The following is a 14,013-nucleotide window of genomic DNA, read 5'->3' as shown; positions in this document are numbered from 1 at the left end:
GTCTTTGAGACCCTTTAACAGCTCATACTTACATACTTAACATGTTTTTATCAGCTTGACACGTCTTGACTTTTCCTAATTCATGAGAATTGCTTATAACCGTGATATTGGACTGATAACATCTTTAAAAAGTCTGCTACAGAAGATTAAGATTACCTCTGTTTGTACTCTCAGAGACCTCAGATGTAAAAAAGGATTTAAATACTATAGGTTTTCATATGATCTATACTTGTGATTAGTGTTGATAGCTTTTTATGCAGCACTACTCCTCCCAAATCCTGAAAAAGGCGTGGGGCAGGGCTCCACGCCTGGCAGTAAATTTTGTTTAGAGGATCTCAAACAAAAAGAACATATTTGTTCATGTAAAGCCGAAATAAGACATTAAATATTTACCTATTTGGTGTAATAATGGTTCATGGTGATTTATTTTTGGCACCATCAAATGAGCAAGTTTAGTTTGTGGGTTACCACTGCAATACTTTTCTACACATTACTGGGTTTTAAAAAGGTCACAGGAAAAGAAAAAAATGTATATAATGGAAAATATTGGTTGGTTTTGAAATAATTAAAACTATTTAAACATGCAGTAGTGAGGTATCTAAGTGGGTCCCCCAACAATGAGATTAAAGACAATGTAAAGTAATGTAAAGACAATAAAGACAGGGAGTAAAACATTGAAATCTAAGACAAAAATAGATATTTTTTTGCAGACAATGCTTGCAGTTGTTGGGGGGAAGCTTGGGGCTTTGGTGTTATGCTAATAACGTATTTGAATGTGAAATTTCCCCTGACAAAGGGGGGAAAGATGAGAGGGGGGGATGGTGCAGAGAAAGGCAGAAACAGTGGAGGGAGTCTTGACATCCGGCGACATTTGGTGGGCGTGGTCAGAGAGGCGAGGGCTTCCTGCTTGGAGGACACGTGGTTCCTGCCTGTCAGTGTATGAAGGTTTCCAGCCCTCCTCTCACTCCTCTCTCTCCCCCTTTTATCCTCCCGTACAACACGGCAGACCTTCTCCTGTCTTTTTTACTCCGTCCGTCCCACCCGCACCTCCTTCTCCCTCTCTCCTCCTCCTGCTACACTTTTCCTGCTTTTTTTTTTTTCTCTGTCTTTGCGACGGTTCTCGGGACTGACGACAGCCAGGCCGCGGTCACTTCAACGCGTTTCCGCTCAGAAAGAGACAGATAGGAAGAGAGAGAGAGAGAGTGTGTGTGTATGAGTGTGTGAAAGTGTGTGTGTGTGTGTGTGAGAGAGAGAGAGAGAGAGAGAGAGTGAGAGAGAGAGTGACTGAGTGAGTGAGTGCGTGTGCGCGCACCCCGCCCGCAACCGGCCCATCCGTGTTATTTTTTCCCCCACCATCCCACCTCCGCTTTTCGGTCATGACGCTGGAAGCGATCCGCTACCGGACCGGGTCTCTGCAGATCCTCAACCAGCTGCTGCTGCCTCACCAGACCGTTTACGACGAGATCCGCTCGGTGCAGGACGCTTACGAGGCCATCAAGTCCATGAAGGTAAAGAGCAGGACTCTCTGTTCCTCCATCATCCCCCCCTCCCCTCCTCACTCCGGGCTTTCACCCACTTCCACGCCGTCCTGCATGCCCCGCCGCATGTGCGTTTATTCCCGTTGTGTATGTGTGTTTGTGTCGGCTCTTTTGTGCTCCCACCGCTGCACGCATGTGATGCCATATGCCCGCCGCCGTGCTCCCGTTATCGGCCTGTATTTTTGTTTTGGATGCACCTGCAGCACCCACCCCTCCTCCCCCCAAAAAACACCCTTAATTTATAGTTTTCACATTATCATGTGCAAGCGCGACTAACTAGGTATCTGCACGCAGTCACCCACCCATGAAATCTGCCCCCCCTCCTCCTCTTTCTTTGGGAGAGATTATTGATGAATTATTAATGACCTTTGCCAGGGTTTTTGTTCGCGTTTTGGTCTTGTGCTGCACTCAGCAGTGACACCTCCTCTTGATTTATCTCTTCCTACCTGAAGCCCCGACTGATTTAAAAAGGTGTTCAGGCAGTTTTTTAAGTTCATGTTTCCAGATGTTCACTTATTAGGGCTGCACAGAGACTCACTCTTTTGTCTTCCCAGTTACACACTCACAGCTGCTACACGTTTGGTCCTCTGTGTGTGTGTGTGTTTGTGTGTGTGTGTGCGTGTGCGTGCGCGCGCGCCAGAGTGAAGGAATGTGCCATAAGCAGAGAGGATGATGTCATGATAATGGAGCCTAATGGTAGAGAGAGAAATGACTCCAACACAGAGATGATATCATTTCAGTCAAAGCTGTCATGACAACTTTTGGCTCAGTGATCACCAGCCTGCTTAAAACTAAGTAATGGAGAGAGAGTGATTGATTATCCTTAAGTAGCCAAGGGGAGAGCGAGCTGCTAGAAGCTGGTATAGAAACCAGAGAGGAGGACGACCACAGTGTGATGATAACTATCCCCTATCCTCCCTTCTCCTCCAGGTGCGGGGAGCCCCGGCCATCGCTATCGTCGGCTGCCTCAGTCTGGCTGTGGAGCTGCGAGCCGGAGCCGGCGGTGATGACCCTGTGACCTTCATCAGGGAGTCTTTGTGTCAGCTGACCTCAGCCAGGCCCACCGCCGTCAACATGGGCCGTGCCGCTCGCGAGCTGATGGAGTTTGCTGAGAACGAGAGCATGGAGAAGAACTCGGAGCAGCTCAGAGAAAGGTACGCTGGTTAGAGGGATGTGACAGCCTCAGTGCTGAGGCTGGTTTACCAACCAGGCAACTGTACGGGGCCCCTAAAGGCCCTGTAGTTATGGTTTGTGGTGATTTGGTTAATTGGAGACACTGTGCATGGAAATGTCTTTCCTAGCTGTGCCAAAATTAACACGGTGCATATTTCTAAATATATTTCTGTTTAACTAAGTTACCACAAACACATGTCATTAGGGTCCTACTGTCATTTCCCCCATAACCTCCCAGTGGGTTAATCCAGATTCTGTCCAGAGCACAAATCTTTTTCCATTTTTTCCAACATGCTGATACATTTTCCTCCACTTCTGATTTGCTTGTTAGTGTGCACTGCACCAATAATTTAGTTAAAGGCACCCTGTGGAGTGTTTGATCACTAGTAGCAGTGTGGAGCAACACTTTTACAAGTGGGTCCCTGCTGCACGTGCATGACAGAAGACAGTTAGTGAGTAAACAATGCATACTCAAAACTTTAAAGAAGAAACAGACATGCAAATATTCAGGACGTAAATGCATTTGCATTTGAAAAACATCTGTTAGACCTCCAGGATACACACAGTAGGTTTTGGAGTAACATGTTTAATGTAAACAGAAACTCTGTTGGTTTTCCAGCGCCCTTAAGGCCGATGGATGCTCCATCTGCAAACGACGAGCATATTGATTGTTTGTATGTGTAATGAGTCGTATCGGTAAAGTCCTGAACTGTAAATTGAAACGCACTTTTGATACCAAGTTTGGCTGCTTGCTGTAGTCCTTCCTCATTCAACACCAGCTGCAGGTGTCTCCCTGAAAAAAAATTGTGAAAGTTATCAGATCACAGATAAGGTGAAAAATGGGAAGCCCGTTATACTATACAGTACATGTCACTGCAGATTAATTGGCAGTGTGAAAAAGAAACACCCAGAGTGGTGTTATTTTTGCAGGATTCATTCGCTTCAACAGGACTGTAGTTTAGAGCCGCACACAGACAAACGGGAAAAGAGGCAGAACGTGTGAAATCAAGTTTCTTTGTCAATATCATTGTAAAAGTCAGTCTGGTTTGTTACAGTCATTCACTCACGATGGCACCTTACTCCTAATGCTGCAGAAATCCCTGGTCTCATGTTACCTGACATGAAAATGAAAATGATTCACATAAGTTCCACACAGAAATGTTAAAAGAGTTTAAATTTGGGGAAACTGGTGTCAGAGCAGGAATTGATAACAGCAGATGTCACAATTTGAGGTATCTGAGTTATTGAATTATTCGGAAAGGAAAAGGCTGAATCTGTGCTTCCCTGTTTGAATGGCCTTCACAAATGGTGATGAAAACAGCGTCAGTATAATCCGCTCCCGGTCATTCACTCTGCTGCCTGCTGCCAAATTAGACACAGACATTGTGATTGTGGATGACTGGTGTAATGTTGCCACAGGTTAGTGCCCCCCCCCCAGCGAATGGGGACGCCTGGCGGAGCTGCTGGATCTGCTCGGGTTGCAGAGTAATGATGACGCACTTCTTTTTGGTCTTCGTTAACTACCTGACTAATCTAACTTAAAAGAATATTAATCCTGTACAACATCAATTGCTCAACAATTTCAAATGAACATCATAGCGTTTAAATTACGTCAGCTTTGTGCCATGACTTCTGTTTGTTTGTTTAGAGTTAGTGTGTTTCGATTAAGAACCATAAGCTCACCACAATGTGATTCATTTTCACATTGTGTTCATGTTACATATATTATCATTTATCAGATTTTAAGATTTGTTTATATGACTGAATTAAATGAGAGTAGTTATACACACATCATGTAAGAGCAAGGATATCAGAGAACACCATCAATGAAAAAAAGGTAACGCTTGCACACTCACTCCAAGCCACAAAAGTGAATAATGACAACGTTTCGATTGTATTGTATCAGGTCAGAATGTTTAAAAAATGGAAACCATACCCATAATTGTGTGGTTAACCATCCAAACCACCCAGGCTGATAAATATCCAAAAACTATTAGCAATAGTACAATAGTACATTGTTCGCTTCTCACCCAATGGAGTGTCTGAAACATCCATCATTTGTTCCCCCTAAAGAGCACTAAGGTTACATGTAGTGCTCGATCTAGGGAATAGTGAATGAGTGTGCCATTTCCACCTCAGCCCATATTCTCACAAGGTCAGTGCCCTTGACAGGTCAGTCTCCCCCTTTTCTGTCCATCTATTTATAAGTGACTGTACTGACAAAGAAGATGAAAATTCCAATAACATATATTTCAAAAAGACGTGAAACATCTTCAACTTAATAAACAAACTTAACGGCTGTTTTGTATTTGAGATAATTACCCATCTCTGAATCGGCCTATCAGGGACACGCGGTTGATTTTTATGCCTCCGTGCTGACGACAGTCGGAGGCATTAAGTTTTCAGTTTGTCCGTCTGTATGTACGTTCCATTCTCATGAATGTGATATCTCAGGAATGCCTGGAAGGAAGTTCTTCAAATTTGGCAGAAACGTCCACTTGGACTCAATGAATGAACTGATTAGATTTTCATGGTCAAAGGTCAAGGTCACTGTGACCTCAAAACACGTTTTTGGCCATAACTCAATAATTCATACACTAGTTATGACAAAGTTTCACCCAAATATCTAACAGGATAAAATGATGAAGTGATGACATTTTATATCCAAAGGGTCAAAGGTCAACTTCACTGTGACTTCATACTGTTCTGCATTAACACTTTTCTGGCCCTTATTCAACACCATAACTCAGGAACAGAAGGGGAGATTGTGATCATATTTCACATTTAGTCGGATACTGAACTGGTGATACTAATCTTGGGTTCCCACCTTGAAACTGTGGTGATTGTACAGATCTTCTGTGCTATTGGGTTGAAGATGTGTTTGAAGCATCTATGTTGTAGAATTTGTAGCTTCAACATCCATATCTGAAGCATCGTCTACTGTCATGGCTACAACTTTGACTTCTATCAGAATCAGTTTTATTGGCCAAACATGTGAACAAATACAAGGAAAATACACTTAATACCTTTTTTATTTAATTCCTTTCAAGTCTTCACAAATATTATGAGTCTGGACAGACATTGATGTAAACTGCAACTTGACTGGTTGGTGGAGGCATACAACCATGAGTCGGTATTTCTAGTTGGTTCTTGAAACTCAGTGTGCACGTTAAACTGTGAGCCAGTCTCCAAAACTATTGGGTATTTTATGAAGCAGATAAAACGCTGAGTGACTACAAGGTAGGAATGGAGCAGGAATAACAGATTGATAGAAGTGATGTAAGTGTAAGAAAGAGGAGGACAACAGTAGAAGAGCAGAAGGAGAGATGAGCAAAAAAACCTAACATTTAGAAACAGATTATAGAAGTGACAAATGGAGAGAGAGAGAGAGTCTGTAACGGAGTATCAGAGGAAGGGGAGTCAGGACAAACAGAAACATGCCGGCATATTGTAACTGCAGACTTGATGGACACATTAGGTCCACAGTGGCAGACGGAGCCTCTTCTCAATTCCCACCTCTTGTTGCCCCCCCTCCTACAGTGTAATTGCCTGGATCGAAGACATGCTGGAGCGTGACGTCAATGACAACAGGAAGATCGGAAACTACGGCGCCCAGCACATCTTGTCTGGCGTCCCGAGGGACTCCGTGACCATCCTCACACACTGCAACACCGGCTCGCTCGCCACAGCTGGATACGGGACCGCGCTGGGTATGACTGGGAGCTGTGGGTGTGGGTGAGAAAAGAGGGTGATTGTTAAATTATTAATAGCACTGTAACTGTAATAATGAGTCCTTGTGTGTCTGTGTGTAGGTGTGGTGCGAAGCCTCCACGGGCTGGGCAGGCTGAAGCGGGTGTACTGCACAGAGACGAGGCCGTACAACCAGGGATCCAGACTTACGGCGTACGAGGCGGTAGCGGAGGGAATCCCCGCTACGCTCATCACAGACAGCATGGCGGCCCTCACCATGAGAGAAATGGACATCACAGGTGCGTTTTGTCTCCTCTTCTCTTTCCTCATTTTATTCAAACATTCCTCTCCGGTTCTTAACATCTTCTCTCCATCACATCCTCCCTTGAAGCTGTGGTGGTGGGTGCAGACAGGGTGGTTGCCAACGGTGACACAGCCAACAAGGTGGGCACGTACCAGCTGGCCATCGCCGCCAAGCACCACGGGATTCCCTTCTATGTGGCCGCGCCCAGCACGTCGTGCGACCTGAGCCTGGAGAGCGGCAGGGACATCATCATCGAAGTGCGCCCCCCCGAGGAACTCACCAGTATAAACGGAGTCTCCATTGCCGCCCCAGGTGAGACGTGCGAGACACTGTTGTTTGTTTTTTTTGAGTGTTTTAGTATAAAATGAAAGTATAAAAATCTGTGACTTCAGTCAAGGACAGTCAGTGAAGGGGAAGATGTCAGGCTTTGAGAGATGGATGAGCGTGGCCCAGTTCCAGTTCCCGCCCTAAGCCCTAAGCACTGACCCCTCACAGACTTTAACTGACGTCACATGCAGTATAAGCGCCAGAGTGAAAGAAGGAGCAAAGGCTCCAAACACTTTGTGGAGGAACGGGGCAGCAATTTGTGAAATCAAAGTAAAGTGTGAGGTTTCAATTTCACAAAGTGCATGTAGACTTGTTCCTTAGAGCTCTTTCAGTGTTGATTTGTTGTTCACTTCCCCTGCCATCATTTTTCTTTTTTAGGCTTTTTTGGAGCACCTTTATGCTTTTATTAGACTGTGAGAGTAGAGTGACAACAAGAAATCAGGATAGAGAGAGAGACGTGGAGCTGCAATGGTTAGTCGATCAAAAGAAGAATAATCGGAAACTGTTTTCATAATCAATTAATTTTTTTTATAAGCAAAAGCCAAAGAATAGCTGTTTCATCATGATTTTGTTTGTGATGATATGAAACTGAATATCTTTTGATTTTGGACTGTTGGTCGGACAAAACAAGACATCTGAAGACTTTGATTCTGGGAAATCGTAGTATTTTTCATTTTTCACTATGTACTGACATTTTATAGACCTAAAAATTTGAGAAAATAATTGTCAGACTAATCAATAATCTTCGTTAGTCCGCAGCCCTAATGGGGAATGACATGCAACAAAGGTCGCAGGCCAGATTCAAACCAGGGATGTTGCAGTTCATGATCAGCGACTTAAACCTCTCGACCATCATGTCGTCTCCTGCCGTTGTCTCTAATCTTAAAATGCGACGAATTGTGGGAAAATCCCCCATGAAACTAGCCTGCAGGTTTACAGAATGTGCGCACAAGTCTTCAAGCTCTCTGCAGGTTTCACAGCGTGACAGTCACGAGCCCTTACAGACCGGCACATCTGAGTCGGTGAACACTGAAAAAGTTTCCGCGTGTTTTTAGTTGAGTTTGTGTGAACTGCATTGAGTCGTTTGATCTCTAATTACGTTACCAGAGCAGAGAGGCACCCGGTGACATCACAGTAATTAAAATATACATTCATTTAATGAGCACAGCGGCCCCTGGAGAGGAGGAGGTGTGCTGTTACATTATGTCTCTCTTTAACTTTCCTCTCGCGCTCTCGCCTCATCAGTCATGTTAACAGTATTGTAAAGATAAAGCTGCTATTATTCTATAGTTTTCTTACTGTTAACAAATCCCATTTTAAAAAGCCAAACTCAACAATGGGACTGATTATATATTAACAAATACTGCTTGTGCAGTCAAAGCCTGTTGTAGCTTGATCATGAAAGTTCAGTCTTGACTGCAGAAACAGTAGTTTGACAAATCGTATCTCAAGGTCCACTTACTAGCTTTTACCACTGAGGAAGATGCTGCAATGCGGTTGAGAGCACCGAGAGAGGTAGCTAGCCAGAACTTTCCCTGAACTGATATACTTCATTCCTCTGTGCCAAAGACGTCCATTACTGTCCAAAAACGACTTAAAAACACATAAACAAGCCACACTGTTGTACTCAGTGACATGTCCCACACACACACACACAGCGTCCTGCTTTCTTTATAGAAAATTACTGAGCCTTTAAAAAATGAAGAGAAAGTCATTCAAGGTTCATACATACTGTATTAAAACTATGGCAAGTGCTTCCAAGTAGACTTTGTTTTAAGGGGACTCAAGTCAAAAAGGTTGGGCATCACGGGACTAAGTTGACCGTAAGCAAAAAAAAAAAATCTTCAAACAATCAAGCGTCTCACTGGTTTTCTTCTGTCAACTGCAGGTATCGAGGTGTGGAACCCAGCGTTTGATGTGACCCCTCACCAGCTCATCACAGGAGGCATCATCACAGAGCTGGGAGTCTTCCTCCCCTCTGAGCTCCAGGCGGCGCTCACCGGCCGCCTCACTGCCCTCTAGAGCCCCTCCAGCTGGTCCGTGTGCGCCACTGCACCTTAACGTCACACACTCAAAGACACTCTCATTCCATCACAGAACACACACACACACACACACACACACACACACACACATTCATGGTTGTGGTTTGATTTAATTTTGGTAAACGCACAGTCACTGTTTCATGTCAGTGGTGCGCACAGAAGAAAAATAAGTCACACACACACACACACACACATTGCAGGGAGTCAAGCAGACACATTGCAGTCTCCCCTTTCTTCTCTATACCTCTTTTTTTTCCGTAATCTCTCCATTCTCACCTTTTCCCCGAGTTTTACATCTTGTCCTTCATTCTCTCCTGCCGCCTCTCTCTCTCTTTCTAAATGGCTTCTGCAACAATGAATAGCGCTCAGCTGGACTCCAATCCTTAAATTATATTTGGCAAACAAATGTTATGAGTCATAACTGAGGTAAATTTCCAGGGCTTCTTCAACTGCAGACAAAAAAACATGCAAAAACTCTACCACAGCAGTGACATGACTGATATTTCGATTTCAAAGGTTTTCAAAGTTGTGATTTTGATCAGCTAGGGTTTCTAAAATGCTGCTACCCACTTGTAAATATACATGTCCCTGCTGGTAGTGTGTACATATGTAGAAAACTAACCCCTGCTAGTAAAAAGTAGTTATTTTAACCAAATATGTGGTTATTTGAAATTACGAGCTGACATCAAAAATGTTATATTAACATTTAACAGTTTTTTCTGTGTAGATACTTTTGTAGGGGTATAATCCAAATTTGTAGCTCAGTGAAATGAAAAGTCGTATTTCATTCACTTTTTACCCAGCGCGGCAAAATTTTGAACAAGTGGAATTTCATGATGGGCCCTCGTTAGTCAGCTGAAGCCTCTAACAGTACATGGCTGTATTTATACCTCACTCCTTGTTTGCATCTTGCTATCGCCAGTTGTACTCTATCATACATACACACACATACACATATATTGCCATACTTATTTCACACCATACTGATATTCACTATACTGCACTGGACACTCTTTGAGATTGGTGTCATTTTCGCCAGAACAGCTTTTGCTGTGAGTTATGATATCTGTTACGCTGTTTTATTTCTCTAATGTAGATAAAGCTAATAAAGGAACAGTTCATCCCAAAATAAGTTTGGTCATCTGCTCACTTGAACATGAGTCGAGACTTCTCTGTTTTGTACAACCACAAAATATCTAAGTCAGGTTTATCCCAAATTATTTTTAAATAACGAGATAATAACTTCATATCTAAGTGAAGAGTGTGTTCAACTAGATCAGTGTCACAACAATACAAGAAAAATATGAAAGATGTTTCTTATAGTAACAAATCCAAAGAGAATTATCACCCAACACTGCAGTTCCTCTCAGTTGTGAAGGGTGTTCAGCTAATTGTTTTAGTTCTTCAGCCCACAGCTTTACTGTTTTGTTTCAGTCTCATCGCTCTCATCAGTGTGGCTTCCAGCAGCAGCAGGCAGCTGTTTTCAGCAAAAAAAACATGACTTTCCCGTCACCAGACAGCAGACAGACCAAGCGATTAGCTGATGAAGTAGTTAAGGAGCCAGATTTTTCCCTCAGGGATGAGTGGAGACCAAAACAGCTGAAAAGGAGAGTAAATATTGGATTTTGACTTGTCAAGTGGACACAAACATGACATAGATTCTATTATTGCTCTGTGTCTACCGAATGTTTACTACCGTTTACTGACATGTCAGCCTAGACACATTTTTCAGGTTATAAAATGTTAGTTTTTAAAGCTTGTTTTGCTGCCCCCATGTGGCCAAAAAAGTCATTAAATGCATTCAAAAAGACGTGCAGGTGTAGAGTGTTACTTTATAGATTTGTAAAAAGATGGTTTTAACTTCACTTACTCAGAAGTCTAAGAGAAATATCACACTGTTTGTCTAAAAAAACTTTAAAGTTAAGTTGGATTATGGGGGTTGAGTAGTAGATGACTTGCTCTTCATTCTTGGGTGAACTATTCCTTTAATAATGGTGGGGTGTTTTCTGCAGAAAGCTGTGCGACTACACCTGAAAGGGACACATGGCGCAACGCCACCAACAATCAGAATGTAATATTCAACTCGGATGAAGTTGCTTTTGTTAGGGCTGTGATCAGGCCACACTCCAGACATTCGCTCACTTCTTGCCTTTGTGCTCCATTCAGAATGTGTTTCGACTGTTTGGATTAATCTCTCCTCATAACTGAAATGCTGTTTTACTCCAGACTTCCATTAGAAGTACCTGTACCTGTATGAGTAGACATTAAGGACTACACAAAAGGTTTTTTCTCCATAGTTATTGGCAGAAATGTCTCTTCTTGATCCTGAAGGTGGCAGGACAGGATTGTAGAACAGAAGTTGTTGCAATTATCAGATTCATCTAGTGCTGAAACAGTTGACAAATTGACGGAAAAATAATCAGCAGCAGTTCAGATGATAATCATCAAGCAAAAATGCAAAACATTCACTGATTCCAGCTTCGCAAATACAAGTATTTGCTACTTTTCTCAGTTTTATATCATTGTAAACGGAATATCGTTGGGTTTTTGGACTGTATGTCAGACAAAACAAGCAAATTTAAAGATATTTCCTTGAGCTCTGGGACACTGAATGTTTTTACTATTTTCTGACATTTCATAGACTAAATGATTAATTGGTAAACCAAAAAATAATTGATAAATTAACTGAAAATGATCATTCATTGCAACCCTACCCTCATAATACACAAACCTGACAGCGACCTTGTATTTACCCATAACCAGAAGACTGTTACCTATCTTCAGGGTCCCATGTCATACCCAGGTTTGTGTGTGAAAGGTGTTAAACTGAGGTCCTGCATTGCGTTTGTTGTTTGAAGAGGCTTCATGAAAAAGTCCCAGATACAATGATCTACTCGCTGTACTGAATGTCATAGGCCCAGACTCGGGGGCCAGCACTGTCCACTGCCTTACAGGTGCAGCACTAATACATGGTAACAGATGAGACCGCAGCCCCTCAGTCCTTCCTCCACCCTTGTACATATTATGTAGCCAGACCCCTCGTCTCATCAAGCTCTAACACATCTGGAGATACTCTAATTGAAAAATAACGAGACTCCTGAGGCAGCCGTTTGGTTTTCTTTGAGTCTGAAAATGCTGCTATAACTCACTGTCTCCCCATACTTTTGTAAATGAGTGTGTTTACATACACACTAGTATCCTGGTTATATGTTGCTCACGAAGATGTCCTTGTTTAAGAAACCTAGATAGGGCCTTATCCAGGTTTCTGATCATGCCATGTGTTCAAGTGTGTCTTCAACCAAAGTTGAGTAATTAGTAAAAAACATCATGATTGTTGCTCGTTGTCCATTACTGGTGATCAGATGGTTGATCTAGTTCTTTGACTTTTGAGCTTGAATTTGTCAGTGAGCTTGATGAGATAGATGTCAGAAGTCTGGGAACACAATATGTCAGCAAACCCTCTTAAGACCCTTTTATTGACCTGACACACTCACTACCCTTGTGGACTGTTCACTTTATTCATCGCAACAGGTGACAAATACACAACCCCACCTTTCTACTCTACAGGACCAACGTGAGGTCCAGAGAAAACCTAAACCCTAAAAAAAAAAAAACCTTAATGTTGATAATAATAATTGCAGTATCTATATTGTCATTGTCCATATCTTTAACATGCTGTAATATAAGCTCACTTATTTCTTCATTTTCATCTTCCTCCTCATCCCCCTTCATCCCTCCTCTGTCCATGCATCAAACCTCTACTCACAATGATGCTGTTAGGTCACACACAAGCATTAAAGACACTTGTGTATTTGTTTTTTCCTTTCTTTGTTTTGTACAGTTAAAGACACCAAGTGTTCGGGGGCAGATTTAGATAATGTTCCAGACATATGTAGCAACTTTGTGGCCGTCAGAGCTGCCGCATATTATTTCTTTCTAAATCTTTAAGAGGTACGAGATTTTTTTTTTTTTCGTTTTGTCTGTACATTATGATGATTAACTGTTTGGCTGTGATTTGTTGTTTTATTTCATGACATTGTGATTCCTAGTGACTAGGCCATTAGTACACCACACTGGGGAGGCCTCCTCAACCATACGCACTACCTCTCCGTCTGCCGACACAGACTCAAACACTGAAATGCACGAACACAAGCGCTTCACGTGCCAGGCTGCAGCACAGCAGATTGAGAGATTGCAGAAAAAAAAAATCTGGACTAAAATTCTCCACATCTCACTAATGTTTGTATCTTGAACCCAAAGTGACAAATAATTTGTGGCGGTGCTTTTTAGTTTGCCAAAGTAGCCTAGATTCAGGCTGGTGTGTTAAGTTGGGTTGTAACTGAATTGTGTCTGCATCATGCTATGTTTTTACACCATGCTTTCGAAGCAGCAGCAATATAGTACTGTGTTTAAAAAGATGTTCCACCAACCTCCCCCTTGAGAAGCCCAACACATGCCTAATAATCAGGTGCCAAAATTCAGCGCTGCTTGCCACGTATTTTCCACATTGATTTGATTAATCAAAGCAGGTGCTTGTGTGTATTATCAATGATTAGTATGGCCTGAAATTACCATGGAAGGAGTGTTGTTCAGATGGCCTCTTTAAGTGCAAGTATGTTATTGTTGTTATTGATAATCACTTGATCTGGGTTTAATTTTGTAACATGTGGAAATAGTTCAAAACTGGATTTTTTAAAATATATATGTATATGAATATAATGCTGTAAAGTGCAGTCATGAAATAAGAGATTTCTCTTTCACATCAATACAGTAAAAATAATAAAACCACAGTGAAATTATTGTTGTGTTAGCTATGTCTGTCTCAAACATACATATTATGTTATATTATATGATATTATATTTATTATATTATTCTTTCACTGAGAAACCACTAGTCGGCGGTAATGCAAGAGAGGGGGATAAAACCGTCTGTTAA

At 42.3% G+C, this 14,013-nt stretch overlaps 1 protein-coding gene across 1 annotated transcript; it reads left to right on the top strand.

Annotated features, from left to right (window-relative positions):
• The first annotated feature begins 907 nt into the window (after positions 1 to 907).
• On the top strand, positions 908 to 13,876 carry mri1 (methylthioribose-1-phosphate isomerase 1). Its single transcript, XM_067583466.1, has 6 exons — positions 908 to 1,508; positions 2,469 to 2,692; positions 6,252 to 6,421; positions 6,524 to 6,700; positions 6,793 to 7,017; positions 8,921 to 13,876. The coding sequence occupies exons 1-6, from the start codon at positions 1,377 to 1,379 to the stop codon at positions 9,052 to 9,054; spliced, it is 1,062 nt and encodes a 353-aa protein (XP_067439567.1). The 5' UTR covers positions 908 to 1,376; the 3' UTR covers positions 9,055 to 13,876.
• Positions 13,877 to 14,013: the final 137 nt, after the last annotated feature.

This window comes from Thunnus thynnus, chromosome 3, assembly GCF_963924715.1.
Source record: "Thunnus thynnus chromosome 3, fThuThy2.1, whole genome shotgun sequence".
In the NCBI taxonomy this organism is placed as follows: Eukaryota; Metazoa; Chordata; class Actinopteri; order Scombriformes; family Scombridae; genus Thunnus; species Thunnus thynnus.
This window is presented reverse-complemented; position numbering and strand designations above follow the sequence as displayed.